Raw genomic sequence first — 16,619 nt, 5'->3', positions numbered from 1 at the left:
ATTTACCCCTGAAAATATGTCACATATCTGTTAAACTAAAGACATGATTAACGTCGTGCATAGATATTAGGTCGAACTTGGAATTTGATGTACCAAAGTTAATGTTTTCAAACTTCATGTATAGAAATTTTTAGTGGCTCAAACATCATGTACACCTACCAAAATTTCCCCTATATTATCAGAAAAGAAATTAGATATCTATGCCTTTTATGCCTCTTCTGTGTCTTTCAGTTTCAGCTACTAAAAAGAAATAAAGAATACATATCTCATCAACCACCAAAAATTAATTTAATGAAAGAAAAAAAAACAAAAATTCAATCTCATACAAGTTTCTGAGAGCTTTCTAGCTAAGTAGATTGTGTCTTACACATCAATTTTACGATAAAAATGTAAATCTGCAAAAACACACCATTGTATATATCGACTTATCGATCCATCCATCCATCCTTTCTGGTTCATCATCTCAAGATGGACCGAGCCGGAGCTCTAAATCAAGCTCTTCACTATCTTCAACCCCAGACTTCAAAGGTTGATCTTCCTCCGCCGATCTTTTTGCGTATTGACAATGAGAATTTTTTATGGAATTGGAAACTCCATGAGGTCCCACAAGACTAGACGATGACGTCATTAAGTAGTCATGGAGTGGATTAGGGGAGATGGAGAGAAGAGTGGAAGGTACTGAAGAAGAAGAAGACTCAACAGTAGTGTTATTAAGAAAAGGTGTAATGGGAGCAGTAGCATTACTATTAGTGAATGCTCCATTATTAGGGTGAGGCAATTGGTAAAGAAGGCACAATCCGCCATTGGCGGCGAGGAACTCTTGAGTTGGGATTACGAATGAAGAATTGGAAGAGGAGACGGCAGAAGGGTTGATTGAGATTGAGCTAGGGTGCTGCACTTGGTGGAGGCGTGCCCGGTCGCGGCGGTGTACGTTCATGTGGCCACCGAGGGCCTGAGCAGACCGGAATTCCCTCCGGCAAAATGTGCAGGTGTAAGACCTCGGCGGCCACGTGGTGCCCATCACGTTTCCGGTGTCCTCCGCAAATGCCCTCACTTCCCATGAGTCGTCTTCTTGGTCATGCGCCTGCTTAGGGTTCCACATCCAGACTGATCTAGGGTTTGATTGAGAATTTTGCGCTTGGAGCTGGGTCAAGGAGAGGAGGCCAAGCTCAGCCATGGCAAGCTAATACTACTAACATTTAAGATAGAGATATGATATTGAGTTGATGTGGAATCAAAAGGAAAATGGAGAAATGGGTTAAATAGGTAGGGGAGAGTAAAGACAAAATAAAACCCTAACACCGAGTGTATCACCAAAATTCAACAATGCCTGGTTGGAATTTAGTAGAATTGAAATTATATAACCTCGGTCACCTCCCCCACTGGCTATGTTTCTATACACAGAAGACAAGATTGCTTTGGCTTCAACGTCAATATATATGTTCAATTACTACTTAATATTATGACTCGGTCCTTTTTCTATGTAACCTGGTTTACACAAATATATACATCTCTGTTTAATTAGGTACTACGGTTGTACAAAAATATTGAGTAAGTAAATGGAAAGAAATTGAAAAGAGGACTGGAGCTTAATGTCATGTGGTGATCGATGAGTTTGTGTCAGCAGGGAAGTATTCATAGCTCTGTCACTGACTTTATCAAATGAGCAAAAGTTCGTTTCTACATAATACATTGGACCAGCAGCTCATGCGATATAAAAAGTGGGTAAAAATAGAAGATAAAGTTGTCATTTGAACTTATACCAATCATCATCATCATCCCATAAAGTTAAACGTGAGAAAGGATCTTAATTGAGATATTTTTGTTAGTTGATCGATCTATCCTAGGTATATGGATACAATAATATGTATTCTTTAGGGGTTCTCAATATGAGGTAAATTGAAATGCTCTTAAATTTATTCTCAATCTTAAGATTTAAATGTAGATTATAAATTTCTTGATCACGTGATAATTCAAAAAACACATATCTTTGTTGGTCATCTCCAACCTTTAGTCTAACATCTATAATAGGTCTAGAATTTGTAAAATCTCATCTCCAACCCACTATCCAAGTTAAGCTAAAATATGATTTACCTAAAATGTGTCATATTTTGACTTAACCAAATATGACCAAACCTATAATTAATGAGGTTGGGTCATCAATGTTGGTCAGTGTCAGATTTCATTAATATAAAATGTTTATGTATGATATAATATGATTAAACAATCATATAAAATAATTAACTATTAAAATATGTTTGAGTTTTTACTCTTTGTGTCACTAAATGATAATATAAAATGATTAACGATAAAAATATGTTTGGATTTTTGGCTCCACGGGTTGGAGATGCAACTTATATAAATAATTATAGGTGTGAGTGACCTAAAACTTGAATATAGATTTAGGTTTAAGACCAATGATTGGAGATGTGGACTGATTTCTTTATGACTAATATTAGTGTTTTGAGTTTATATAAGAGCAAAGACTACAAAGCTCAGTCTAATTCCAAGAGTAGGTCGAGAGTTGAAAATTTTCACATATAATTATATGTAGTGTCTATGTATCAGGGCCCTTCCAATGAGGGATCCCTATTTTTGTTCATTTCTAGGGATATGTCCACACCATTAGATCTATTTTTTAATGGGCTTGAATGGTTGAGATTAAAACAAAAAACTTAACACTTATGTCAAACCTACACCGTTCAAGATTATTAAAAATAAATCTCTCATTTGGATGACTTAACGATCACCAAATTTTCTGAAAATTTGTGGAAATGATCTACTCATATAGCCCAACGAACTGAACGATGGAGATTTGATTTTGTGATCGAAAAGTTCGTCAAATGATCTATCCCTAGAAATAAACAAAAAAAAGGAATCCCTCATTAGAAGAGCCCTGGTCTATGTATATTCAACTATTTATGCTCGATCGATGCAGACAATATATATATATATATATATATGTACAATGAACTTTTATATATTAATTTCGTTAGGGGTAGTGCAAAAAATTCCTGTAATATACCTGACCTAAGAAGATAACATAAAGAAAGGAAACCACATTGGATGTATGGATCATACACACTAACTTCTATATATAAAAGGTATCGATTACAAGGTTCATACACACTAATTTGGGTTTGTTTAATGACTTAATCCATTGTTGTCCTTAAACTAAACGCGTGCTTGCAAAGGCAAAGAAATCAATACGTACTTGTTATAAGAAGAATTAAAATGTCATATATAACTTTCTCTTTCAACATAAGGCCAGCTGATATATTGCTTAGAATTCCCAAGTTAGTTCAATCAAAGAAGTTTCCAACACACTCCACTCATATGTGGACTGTCATAAATATTAATTAAGTGATTGCTCTTAATTGTCTCATTGTTCTTAAATTCTCCTATTTGTATCTTTCTTATTGTCACCTAAGCACACATATAATAGTAATTGACACATCCAATTACCTTATTATAATTCACTAACAGTGCTTAATTATCAAAATATCTCTCTCCAACAAGCTCAAGTTAATTGATCAAGTGTTTAACATAGATTTTTCCTCCAACAACTAAACCAATAAACTTAATTATCTTACTTGTTCCATAGCATTGCTTGCATCGTCTCTAATCTCATGCCACCAAGTGCTCCGACATAGGTGCTCTAGTTAGTTGTAAAACATTCTTGATCTTCATGCTTAACTATAGTTGTTAATTAAATACTATATCCTACTAACTGGATCAATGAAAACATAACTTTTAAAAATAGCTATTTTGACTCGAAGTACTTGCAATGTGTGATAGTTCTAAATCATTTATTTTCTTTGTATTATATCTAGTGAGTAACTCGAGGTTTGAAATTCAGGCATATATTTCTGTCACAATCATCACTTCATCAGTCCATCACTAGCTCCATGATAATTTGTTGTTATCATAATATAGGATATTCTTTATGCATGCTATCACAATGTTCTTTATTATCGTATAAAGTCATTTGCTTATATATATATATATATACAGTCTTTCTCAGATAAAGATGTTCTTATTTATTCTTACTATGCGGATTTTCACTTTAGACCAACTTTTCGTTCAAATTTTCACATCTTCACCGTCTAGTTTTTAGATGCTAATGTATAGATCATCTCTACAAAATTTCAACCAATTTAGTTATCATTAAGACACTCAAAACTGTGTTTTTCTGTTATAAACATGAACTGTTCAAGTTCGTCATAATTATGTTCATTCATTAATTTAATCGAATTTGAGTGTCTTAATGATAACCAAATTGACGAAAATTTTAAGATGATCTATACATTAATATGTAAACATTAATATCTAAAGACTAGACGGTGGAGATGTGAAAATTCGATTGAAAAGTGAGTCTAAAGTGGAAATCCACACTGTAAGAATAAATTAAAACCTTCTTAGCCAAGAAAGTATGTATATTTGCATGGTGGTTCTCAAGAGTAGGATTCTGGCTAGCTTCATGTGGTGTTTTTGAGACCAAAATTGATTTTGGTAAAGTTACATAAGACTCTATGTTGCATGGACATTTCACACCCCTGGAGTGTCGAAGTGTCCAATGTGTCGAAAAATGTTGACTTTTTCGACACGTCCCGACACGTTGACAGACACGTCACCTCAACCTCTGACACGCCTCGAAATATATATATATATATATATATATATATATATTCTTAAAAAGAGAGGTTTAGATGGATTATGAAATGGTTAAAAGGTTTGAATGAATTATGAAATGATTGAAATTTTCTTGTCTATTAGGTGTTAGAGGGCTGCTGTGTTACTAAGCTGCTGCCTAATTTTTTTTACAACATATATATGCCCATTTGATTCTCTTTAATGACTTGCATTTGATTCTCTTTAACGTTATTTCAATATGTTTATACAATTCTGGTCAAGCCTATAGATATTATATAGACTTACAACATATATATAATACTTAATTCTGGTTAAGCCTGTATATGGATATTATAGGGTGTTGCTAGATGTACCCAGCAAACTACTTAGTAGACCCAGCAATTAAAAATTATCTTGTATTTTCCAGTTTTGCCCTTGTTATAATAAACCCAACAAACACAAATTCTTCTCTTAAAGTCGGATCAGAGGCATTAAATTAAGAAGAAGAGATGTGGCAACGACTGCGCAAACACAACATCCTATTTAGGCGGCTAAAGTGGGATCTGGGTCATACCATCTTATCGTTGCTTTGCTTTGAGCCTTTGAGTTGAATTGAAATTTTGTGATTAATTGCGTAGTCATCTACTCATCTGTAGTGTCAATCTTTGATTAAGAGACTTTTAGCCGATTTTGTTCTTCTTCTCCATTACCTGAAATATATTCTACAATTATATGTTTTAAGATGATCGAAGTTCTATACCTGTATTGATATGGGTGAGATATATGTAATGGGATGATCATTGAATTGGAATTTTTTTTTTGAAAGGCAATCGGTTCCGATATCCCGTACATCAAATCTTCTCAAGATTCTATACTTAGATCATGGGAAAGCTCCTCCTGATTTCCTCCCCCATATTAGTTCTCTTTCTGGTCTCAACGTGGTGTTAGAGATGATGTTTGCTGGGATTATTATAACAAGGGCAAAACTGGAAAATACAGGATAATTTTTAATTGCTGAGTCTATTAAGAAGTTTGCTGGGTACATCTAGCAACACCCATGTTATATTGACTTTGTTAAACAAGACATGGTAAGACAACACGTGTCATCTTCGGCATGTCTGGGCTTCGTTTCACATGGCATTCAAGGCCCATGACTGGCCCAGAATTTTATTCACGTCGGTCCAGGCCGGAAAAACTTTTACACTGTTTTACCGTTTTACTTGTAAGTTGTAACATCTAGGCTCTCAAGCTCTTAGAGCACACCAATCCACTGAGGTGAGCCAGATCCACTTGCATGATCCTAGAGCCCAATCGGCCCAAGGCAATTTTACAAGCTTTAACCCCAGAAACTACTACTACATATCCTCTCTTGAAGTCGGCAAGAGAGTAAGGTCGGTTTAGAATGGGAGGCTAATATTTAGGGTTTAGCTGCGATTTGACACCAGAAAAACCTCACTCTCGCAAAGGAAGAACCACAGGTCACAAATCAACTGTGAGTGCCTCTATATCTATCTATCTCTGTTTCTTCAATTTTGTCATAGTTAGGGTTTCTATTTCGCAATTTCAATTATACTAGTGCTGTGCTTTGCAATCATAGTTTTTACGATTTGATTTGTGATTAGAAGTATACGGAAACCCTAGGCTGACTTGTAGTGCTTGCTTTGTTAGGGTTTTTTTCGAGATCTAAAGAATGTCGCAGCAGAACTTGGGCGGTGGTGCGGAGGCGCACGCCCGGTTCAAGCAGTACGAGTACAGGGCCAACTCGAGCCTGGTCCTCACCACAGACTCTCGGCCACGTGACACGCACGAGCCCACCGGCGAGCCGGAGTCGCTCTGGGGAAAGATTGAACCCAATACCTTCGGCGACAGGGCCTACAGGGGCAGGCCGCAGGAGTTGGATGATAAGCTGAAGAAGTCCAAGAAGAAGAAGGAGCGCGATCCCAATGCGGAGCCTGCTCCTCTTCGGCAGAGCAAGAGGCGCCGGCTCCATGAGGAGAGCGTGCTCACTGCCACGGAGGAAGGTGTTTATCAACCTAAGACGAAGGAGACGCGGGCGGCGTATGAGGCTATGCTTAGTGTCATTCAGCAGCAGTTGGGCGGGCAGCCATTGAATATAGTGAGTGGTGCGGCGGATGAGATTTTGGCTGTGCTTAAGAATGAGACTTTGAAGAACCCTGAGAAGAAAAAGGAGATTGAGAAGTTGCTGAATCCTATACCCACAACGGTGTTTGATAATTTGGTTCAGATTGGTAGGTTGATCACTGACTACCAAGACGGGGGCGATGCTGGTGGGTCGGCTGTGGCTAATGGTGATGAAGCTCTTGATGATGATGTGGGTGTCGCAGTTGAGTTTGAAGAGAATGAGGAAGACGATGAGGAGAGCGATCTTGATATAGTCCAAGAGGACGAGGAAGAGGACGATGATGATGATATGGCTGAACGACATGAGTCTGGGGCTATGCAAATGGGAGGTGGCATTGATGATGATGAAATGCAGGAAGCCAATGAGGGTCTGAGCCTTAATGTTCAGGACATCGATGCTTACTGGCTTCAGAGGAAGATATCTGAAGCTTATGAGAAGCAAATTGATCCTCAACAATGCCAGAAGCTTGCTGAAGAGGTGCTAAAGATCCTTCCTGAAGGTGATGACAGGGATGTCGAATCCAAGCTATTGTTGCATCTCCAGTTTGACAAGTTCAGTCTTATCAAGTTTCTGTTGCGAAACCGGCTGAAGATTTTCTGGTGCACCCGTTTGGCGAGGGCTGAAGATCAAGATGAGAGGAAGAACATCGAGGAGGAAATGTTGCGTCTGGGTCGTAAAGATTTGGATGCAATTGTGGACCAGTTACACGCCACAAGGGCTAGTGCAAAGGAGAGGCAAAAGAACTTGGAGAAGAGTATTAGAGAGGAGGCTCGCAGGTTGAAGGATGAGAGTGGTGGTGATGGGGACAGGTCTAGGAGGGGGCTTGTGGATAGAGATGCTGATAGTGGTTGGTTGAAGAGCCAGGCTCAGCTGCTTGATCTTGATAGCCTCGCACAAGAGCAAAGTAGAATATTGGTGGCAAAGAAGTGTGTTCTTCCGGATGGGTCTTATAGACATCCCAGCAAAGGATATGAAGAAATCCATGTGCCCGCTTTGAAGCCTAAACCATTTGATGCTGATGAGAGACTTGTAAAAATATCTGCCATGCCAGAATGGGCTCGACCAGCTTTCAAAGGAATGAATCAGTTGAACAGGGTGCAAAGTAAAGTCTACAATACTGCTCTTTTTGAAGCCGAAAATATCCTCTTATGTGCACCTACTGGGGCAGGGAAAACTAATGTTGCAGTTCTAACCATCCTTCAGCAGTTCGCGCTGCACATGAACAAAGAGGATGGTTCAATAAACCACAATGCTTATAAGATTGTGTACGTCGCCCCTATGAAGGCTCTTGTTGCTGAAGTCGTTGGTAATTTGTCTAATCGTTTGCAGGATTATGGTGTCACTGTGAGGGAACTAAGTGGTGATCAGTCAATGACTCGCCAACAAATTGAAGAGACTCAGATTATTGTCACAACACCTGAGAAGTGGGATATCATCACCAGAAAGTCAGGAGATCGTACTTATACCCAACTTGTCACACTTCTCATAATTGATGAGATTCACCTTCTTCATGATAATAGAGGCCCTGTTCTTGAAAGCATTGTTGCTAGAACTGTTAGGCAGATAGAGGCTACGAAACAACATATCCGGTTGGTGGGTTTATCTGCTACCCTACCTAACTTTGAGGATGTGGCACTCTTCTTGCGTGTTGATAAGGGTAAGGGTCTGTTTCATTTTGATAATAGTTACAGACCTGTCCCTCTTTCTCAACAGTATATTGGAATCATGGTAAGGAAGCCATTGCAGAGGTTTCAGTTGATGAATGATCTCTGCTATGAAAAGGTGATGGCTGGGGCTGGAAAAAATCAAGTTCTTATTTTTGTCCACTCAAGGAAAGAAACAGCCAAAACAGCTCGTGCTATACGAGATACAGCACTTGCTAATGATACCCTCGGTAGATTTCTGAAAGAAGACAGTGCAAGCAGGGAAATTCTTCATACTCATACTGAATTGGTCAAGAGCAATGATCTCAAAGACCTTCTACCATATGGTTTTGCTATTCATCATGCTGGGTTGAACAGGGCTGACCGTCAACTGGTTGAGGATCTCTTTGCTGATGGGCATGTACAGGTTCTGGTTTCTACTGCGACACTGGCTTGGGGTGTGAATCTTCCTGCTCACACTGTCATAATCAAAGGAACTCAGGTTTATGATCCAGAGAAGGGAGCATGGACTGAACTCAGTCCACTTGATGTTATGCAGATGTTGGGTCGTGCAGGAAGACCTCAGTATGATTCGTGTGGAGAAGGGATAATCATCACTGGACACAATGAACTACAATACTACCTTTCTTTGATGAACCAACAACTTCCTATTGAAAGTCAGTTTGTGTCCAAATTGGCAGATCAATTGAATGCTGAGATCGTTCTTGGTACAGTCCAAAATGCCAGAGAAGCCTGTCATTGGTTAGGATACACTTATTTGTTTGTTCGCATGTTACGTAATCCAACGCTGTACCGTTTGGAAGCTGATGTTCTCACAAGAGATGTTTTATTGGACGAGAGGCGAGCTGATCTGGTAATCACAACTGTACTTCAATTTGTTATTTTCTGCTTTTGTTTGGGCCACTTTCTGTCTACTGTTCTGCAAATTCCTGTGTAGTTAATTGTTGTTTCCAATATTAAATGTTTTGGACAGGTGTCTTTAGTTGTAGCTCTTTGGTCTTACTTATAAGAACATATGAATAACATGGGACAAATAAATTAGAGAAGTTCAAGGTTAGACTTCATTAATGGAAAAAGTAGTATCCATATAATTTTTCTGTCTCATTGATGATATTTCGAGTCTCTGGGTGACCATAGGGACAGTTTTTGGTACTTGTAATTTTTTTTTTTTTTTTTATGTTTGTGCCTTGTTTCGTCTTTCAATTCAACCTTGGTTGTAGTTCATTTTTTCTGTTCTTGCTGGATTACAATCTGATTTTGCTTATTGCTGACTTGTTATTATTAGTTTGTTCAAGCTGTTTTCTCCATGAAATCGTACTTTTGCAGCATTGTTTCTGCGAACTGTATCTCTTATCGATATCTCATGTTGTCTTAAAACCCTGTGTACAGATCCATTCTGCTGCAACCATCTTGGACAAGAACAATTTGATCAAGTATGATAGGAAAAGCGGATATTTCCAAGTTACAGACCTGGGTCGAATTGCGAGCTATTACTACATAACTCATGGAACAATATCTACATATAATGAGCATTTGAAGCCAACAATGGGGGACATTGAGCTATGTAGATTGTTCTCTCTCAGTGAAGAATTTAAGTATGTCACTGTTCGGCAGGATGAAAAGATGGAACTAGCAAAGTTATTAGATCGTGTTCCAATTCCAGTGAAGGAAAGCCTTGAAGAGCCCAGTGCAAAGATTAATGTTCTGTTGCAAGCATATATTTCACAGCTGAAGCTTGAAGGGCTTTCATTGACATCTGACATGGTTTACATTACTCAGGTTTGTATGTTTAATCTTTACTTTTGCTATTGTTGGAAAATACTGCAGCTTGCTTTTGTACTTGTTTTGATATTATTTGTCTTTAGTCTGCATAAAGTTCACTTTAACTAGTTTGTTTGTTTTTCATTACCTTTATTCGTTTGTCAGCTTTTTACTAATCAATTGTTTTCCCTTTGTTCAGAGTGCTGGGCGTCTTCTACGAGCTCTTTTTGAGATCGTCTTGAAACGGGGATGGGCTTTACTCGCAGAGAAGGCTTTGAACTTGTGTAAAATGGTTAACAAGAGGATGTGGAGTGTCCAGACGCCACTTCGCCAATTCCATGGAATAACAAATGATATTTTAATCAAGTTGGAGAAGAAGGATTTGGCATGGGATAGGTATTATGACCTTTCCTCACAGGAACTTGGGGAGCTTATACGGATGCCGAAGATGGGAAGAACACTCCACAAGTTCATCCACCAGTTCCCCAAATTAAACCTCGCAGCACATGTGCAGCCAATTACTCGCACTGTATTAAGGGTTGAACTTACTATAACACCAGACTTTCAATGGGAGGACAAGGTTCATGGATATGTAGAGCCATTTTGGGTAATAGTGGAGGATAATGATGGAGAGTATATTCTTCATCATGAATATTTTCTGCTGAAGAAGCAGTATATCGATGAGGATCATACTTTGAACTTCACAGTGCAAATTTACGAACCCCTTCCACCTCAATACTTCATCCGTGTCGTGTCGGATAGGTGGCTTGGGTCACAAACTGTTTTACCTGTTTCTTTCAGACACCTTATCTTACCTGAAAAGTATCCTCCTCCGACGGAGTTGTTGGACTTGCAACCGCTTCCTGTAACAGCATTGAGGAATTCTATGTATGAAGCTCTCTATGATTTTAAGCACTTTAACCCTGTCCAGACGCAGGTCTTCACGGTTCTGTATAATTCAGATGACAATGTCTTAGTTGCTGCACCAACAGGGAGTGGCAAGACCATATGTGCAGAGTTTGCTGTATTGAGGAATCATCAAAAGGCCTCTGAGACTGGCATGCGTGTTGTGTACATTGCACCTATCGAAGGTCTTGCCAAAGAACGGCTCAAGGGCTGGCAGAAGAAGTTTGGACCAAAGGGTCTCAATCTACGTGTTGTTGAATTGACAGGGGAAACAGCCACAGACTTAAAGCTGCTTGAGAAAGGTCAGATTATCATCAGCACTCCAGAGAAGTGGGATGCTTTGTCTCGGCGGTGGAAACAGAGGAAACATGTTCAACAGGTTAGCCTTTTTATTGTAGATGAAGTCCACTTAATTGGTGGTCAGGGTGGTCCCATTTTGGAGGTGATAGTCTCTAGGATGAGATATATAGCAAGTCAAGGTGAGAACAAGATTCGTATTGTGGCTCTGTCCACTTCTCTTGCAAATGCCAAGGATCTTGGAGAATGGATTGGTGCTACCTCTCACGGCCTTTTCAATTTTCCACCTGGTGTGCGCCCAGTGCCACTGGAAATACACATTCAAGGGGTGGATTTAGCAAATTTTGAGGCAAGGATGCAAGCAATGGCAAAACCAACATACACTGCCATTGTTCAACATGCCAAGAACGGGAAACCTGCTCTTGTGTATGTTCCTACAAGGAAACATGCCCGCCTAACAGCTTTGGATCTGATGACTTACTCGACTGTAGATGGTGCCGAGAGTCCGCCATTTTTATTGCGGTCCGCAGAGGAGATTGAGCCTTTTGTTGAGAAAATTAGTGATGAAATTTTGGCAAGCACACTGCGCCATGGAGTGGGCTACTTGCATGAGGGCTTAACGACTGATGATCAAGACATTGTGTCAACTCTTTTTGAAGCGGAGTACATTCAAGTGTGTGTCATGAGTGGTACGATGTGTTGGGGAGTGCCGTTGTCTGCCCATTTGGTGGTTGTGATGGGAACCCAATATTATGATGGCCGGGAAAACATTCATTCTGATTACCCTGTTACTGATCTACTGCAGATGATGGGTCATGCCAGTCGCCCTAAGCTTGATAATTCTGGGAAATGTGTCATCTTCTGCCATGCTCCCCGTAAAGAATACTACATGAAGTTCTTATATGAAGCATTCCCTGTTGAAAGCCATCTACACCATTACTTACATGATAACCTAAATGCAGAAGTTGTTGCTGGAATTATTGAGAACAAGCAAGATGCTGTTGATTACCTTACCTGGACCTTCTTGTACAGGAGGCTCACACAAAATCCCAACTATTATAATCTCCAGGGAGTTACTCAGAGGCATCTTTCTGATTACCTCTCAGAGCTTGTTGAAAATACGCTGAGTGACTTGGAGACGAGCAAGTGTGTTGCTATAGAGGATGAGACTGATCTCTCCGCTTTGAATCTTGGCATGATAGCTTCGTATTATTACATCAGTTATACTACGATCGAGCGTTTCAGTTCTTCCTTAACTTCCAAGACAAAGATGAAGGGTCTTCTTGAGATTCTAACTCATGCTTCTGAGTATTCTCAACTTCCTATACGACCTGGGGAGGAAGAGGTTATTCGCAGATTGATCAACCACCAGAGGTTCTCCTTTGAGAATCCCAAATGCACAGATCCTCATGTTAAAGCAAATGCGCTGCTTCAGGCCCATTTTGCGAGGCATCATGTGGCTGGGAACCTAGCATTGGACCAGCGAGAGGTCCTCCTTTCTGCAAGCAGGTTGCTTCAGGCAATGGTTGATGTCATTTCCAGCAATGGTTGGCTAAACCTTGCTCTCCTAGCTATGGAAGTCAGCCAAATGGTTACTCAGGGAATGTGGGATCGTGACTCGATGCTTCTACAGCTTCCTCACTTCACAAAGGAGCTCGCAAAGAGATGCCAAGAAAATCCTGAAAAGAGTATAGAGAGGGTATCTGATCTGGTGGATATGGAGAGTGATGAGAGGCGTGAACTGCTTCAGGAGCTGCTTCAGTTGTCAGAGGCAGAGATTGAAGATATTGAACAATACTGCAAAAGGTTTCCCAACATTGAGATGACATTTAAGGTGTTGGACAGTGAGAATGTAATGGCTGGGGAAGAAATCACTTTGCAAGTTGATATGGACCGTGAACGGGTTGGCCCGGTTGATGCTCCAAGGTATCCCAAGACCAAGGAAGAGGGATGGTGGCTGGTAGTTGGGGATACCAAGACTAACTCGCTGCTTGCCATCAAGAGAGTTCCCCCGCAAAAGAAGGCCAAAGTCAAGCTTGGATTTGTGGCTCCTGCAGAAGCTGGAAAGAAGATGTATACTCTTTACTTCATGTGTGACTCGTACTTGGGATGTGATGAGGAACACAGTTTTACTGTTGATGTCCAACCAGCAGAGTAGAGCCAGTAAGACAATGGGAGAGAATGAAAAAGCTTTTACTGTTTTGAATTCTTTCCATCTGATCTCTTGATTCCTATAATGTTTCTACAGTTATGTCTGTTTTGACGTTCCCTGATTTTGTAAGACTACTGTGCTGATGCTAAATTGCTTGTTTCAAAGCAGTTGTAATATTCCAGCTCAAATCTTTGTTTCTTGTTTTTGGATGCCTGCTTATCTATATAGTATCTGCTCTTGTTAGACTCTATACTACGGGCATCTTCTCTGTGGAAGAATTTAGGTCATGTTGATTTTGTTGTTCACTTAATTTTTGAGGAGCATTGTTATTCTGGGGAAGCAGGAAACTTAGCAGCATGTTATTCTGGACACTACTCATCATCCGTATTCTAGTTCATTGCTTCCTCAATAACACGGTATTTGACTTGGTGAATCTTTCTGCCTGTTTCTATGATTGATCTTTATTTTTGTATGGTGTTTTTTCTACAAAAATCCAAGACTTAGGTGAAAGTTGGTTGTCTAGTATCTGATTTTTTGAGAGCATTTAGTATCTGATTTGATTGTTAGGCATGAACGACTAATGAAGGTATATATTGTTAAGGTTGGATTAAAGGTTGGGCATCATATTTTGCATAAACAGCTTCAGACAATCAGACAGATATTCCATAAGTGAGTTAATTGAGTGGAAGATTGCATATCCATTGATGAATTTCTATTACTGATTCGCAAAATTGTATGTGGCTTTGCTGTATTGGGATCAAATCACTGCTAACTTGGTCATTAAGACGAATTGCTTGTTTTCTCAGTGATGAGTTTTATAACTGTAAGGGGTACCTTGTATGTTTTCTGAAGGTCTGAGTTCGATGGGATTTGGATTTGAGAGGATCACTTATTCAACATGATCGATATTGCTGTTCAACTGCTTGGTTCTTTGATTGATTGCTTAGAATTTTGGAGAGAGATTTCATTTCATGGTTAGAGTTATCCCTATGAAAGCAAGAAGCTATCTTTAATTATCAGAAATCGTCTATTTTCTAATGCTAAATAAGAAAATCAATCACTGAGTGGCTATCCATAGGTGTATCTGGATGTTCAAAGTTTCGAACTACTTTTTCTGACATTGGTGCTCAATTTGGTTCTGTGAAAGCTACAATTAATCATACACTTGGTCAGTTGTCTTTGGTAGATTATCACTGCTTAATGTTAAGTAGGCATTTGGTAGTTTTTAGATGGAAATTCTATTGGCCAAGAACAATCTGAGCCTCGTGTCTTGGATTCGAAAAATGTGGAATCTAAGTTAAGCATAACTGTTGTTGGTGCTTCTGGAGACCTTGCCAAGAAGAAGCTATTCTCAGCGCTTTTTTCTATTTACTATGGAGATCGTCTACCCGAGGTTCTAGTCTTCATCTCTTACATCTTATTTTACTTTCTAATGGTACTATGGTAGTAATCAAAAATGGCTTATCATTCCGTTTGTGTCTTCATGCAGGATTTTACAGTGTATGGTTTTGCTCGAACTAAAATGACTGATGAATAGGGAAGGAAAATGATTAGCAGAACCTTGACTTGCAGAATAAATAAGAGGTGTTTATTCTGAACTATGTAAAGCCACAGTGAACATGTATCACATAAACCCTTGTGATTCCTATAACTTGACATGCAATAATGACTGACAGGGCAAATTATGAGGACAAAGTGGACCACTTCTGGGAAAGATGCTTCTACCATTCTGGTCTGTATAATTATGAGGAGAATTTGGCAGAATTGGACATCTAGCTGAAAGAGAAGGAGGTAATGTGTTCACTACAGATTTTTTCCTGTGTGTTCCATATCAACTACTTTTGTTTGTGCAGAACTTATATCAGTAATGCTTTAAGAAAATTTACCAGTAATAGCAAGTCATTTAAACTGGCCAAGGGCATGGCAACAAATCCTGGCTGCAGCAGGAAAGAATTAAAAGAATCCGGATGCACTAACATAATCCGTCTTTAAAGTACAGTGGAAAGTGATGTTAGCGTTTTATCCTAGAGTACCAAGTATGAATAGCAATCTTACTGTCTCTACAATTGTTCCTAAGAGAGAAGGTCAATATCATTTCCAATTTCCTTAACTTGTTCCATAAATATGATCAGGGAATGTCTAAGAGTGAAGGTCAACGTATAATAAACTTTTAATTTTCAGCTAAACTCTGAAAGCTAATCAAGTCTTCAAGGTTGATGAAATAGGCTCAGATACTGATACGAAAATTTATAAAGGTGTTCTAGACTTCTAGTATGTGTCATGAAGAACCGTCTCGCTGTTAAATTTCTCTGTGGTGCACTTTAAATTATATTGATAAAAAGTAAATAAAAGGTAGATTATCACTAAAGTTTCTTATTTTTAGGCTGACAAAAAGTCAAATAGGCCGTTTTAGTTATCAATACCTCCAAACATTTTTTTGGACATGGTGAGATGTGCTAGCCTTAGAGCTTCTTCAAAAAAGTGGGTGGACTACTGTCATTGTTGAGAAGCCAATTGGTCATGGCTCTGAATCCTCTGTGGACTAGGTAACCACTTTCAGTCATTTGACTGTTTGTTCCATCTTTCCAGATATTTTGACAAGTACGGAAGGACAAAATGCAAAATCATCTTCTGCAAATACTAGCGCCTTCTGCAAATACTAGCGCCTTTTGCAATGGAAACACCGGTCAGCTTAGATGCTGAGGACATCAGGAACGAAAAGGTCTTATTGTTTTTTATTTAATGTTCTTAAGTTTAAAAATGTGGTCGATCTAAAGAACTTTCCTGTTTCTTTCTGAAAATGCGCTTAATGCTCTCACCATGAGTGGATGGTAATATATTTGATTGACAGGGTTGGTCTGAACTCAGGTGAAGGTTCTAGATCTATGAGGCCACTGCAGCTTGAAGATGTTGTTGCCCAACATATAGATTTTAATCAGTGTTGATCTCAACTAGAAACACAGTCTTTCACATAGATTTTAAACAGTGTGAAATTCTGCTATTTCAACGGATTTCAGTGTGTAAAAACCATTAGTCACAATACACTCACACTCACGAATTTGTT

The 16,619-nt window shown here is 39.1% G+C and overlaps 2 protein-coding genes across 2 annotated transcripts; one reads left to right on the top strand and one right to left on the bottom strand.

Annotated features, from left to right (window-relative positions):
* Positions 1-463: 463 nt before the first annotated feature.
* On the bottom strand, positions 464-1,177 carry LOC101305765 (probable transcriptional regulator RABBIT EARS-like). The gene has a single exon (XM_004301639.1). The coding sequence runs from the start codon at positions 1,175-1,177 to the stop codon at positions 464-466; it is 714 nt and encodes a 237-aa protein (XP_004301687.1).
* Positions 1,178-6,003: 4,826 nt separating this feature from the next.
* On the top strand, positions 6,004-13,828 carry LOC101310223 (U5 small nuclear ribonucleoprotein 200 kDa helicase-like). The gene is made up of 4 exons (XM_004300196.1): positions 6,004-6,124; positions 6,301-9,292; positions 9,829-10,218; positions 10,400-13,828. Exons 2-4 carry the CDS (start codon positions 6,323-6,325, stop codon positions 13,559-13,561), a joined length of 6,522 nt encoding a protein of 2,173 aa, XP_004300244.1. The 5' UTR covers positions 6,004-6,124; positions 6,301-6,322; the 3' UTR covers positions 13,562-13,828.
* Positions 13,829-16,619: the final 2,791 nt, after the last annotated feature.

Source organism: Fragaria vesca, linkage group LG5 (genome assembly GCF_000184155.1).
Source record: "Fragaria vesca subsp. vesca linkage group LG5, FraVesHawaii_1.0, whole genome shotgun sequence".
Lineage (NCBI taxonomy): Eukaryota > Viridiplantae > Streptophyta > Magnoliopsida > Rosales > Rosaceae > Fragaria > Fragaria vesca.
This window is presented reverse-complemented; position numbering and strand designations above follow the sequence as displayed.

What these genes read in the sequence shown, in the direction of transcription:
- LOC101310223 (XM_004300196.1), top strand. Translation starts at nt 6,323, where the DNA reads ATGTCGCAGCAGAACTTGGGCGGTGGTGCGGAGGCGCACGCCCGGTTC. An exon ending in ACGAGAGGCGAGCTGATCTG is followed by an intron (nt 9,293 to 9,828) that starts GTAATCACAACT and finishes CCCTGTGTACAG; the next exon opens with ATCCATTCTGCTGCAACCAT. An exon ending in ACATGGTTTACATTACTCAG is followed by an intron (nt 10,219 to 10,399) that starts GTTTGTATGTTT and finishes CCCTTTGTTCAG; the next exon opens with AGTGCTGGGCGTCTTCTACG.
- LOC101305765 (XM_004301639.1), bottom strand. Translation starts at nt 1,177, where the DNA reads ATGGCTGAGCTTGGCCTCCTCTCCTTGACCCAGCTCCAAGCGCAAAAT.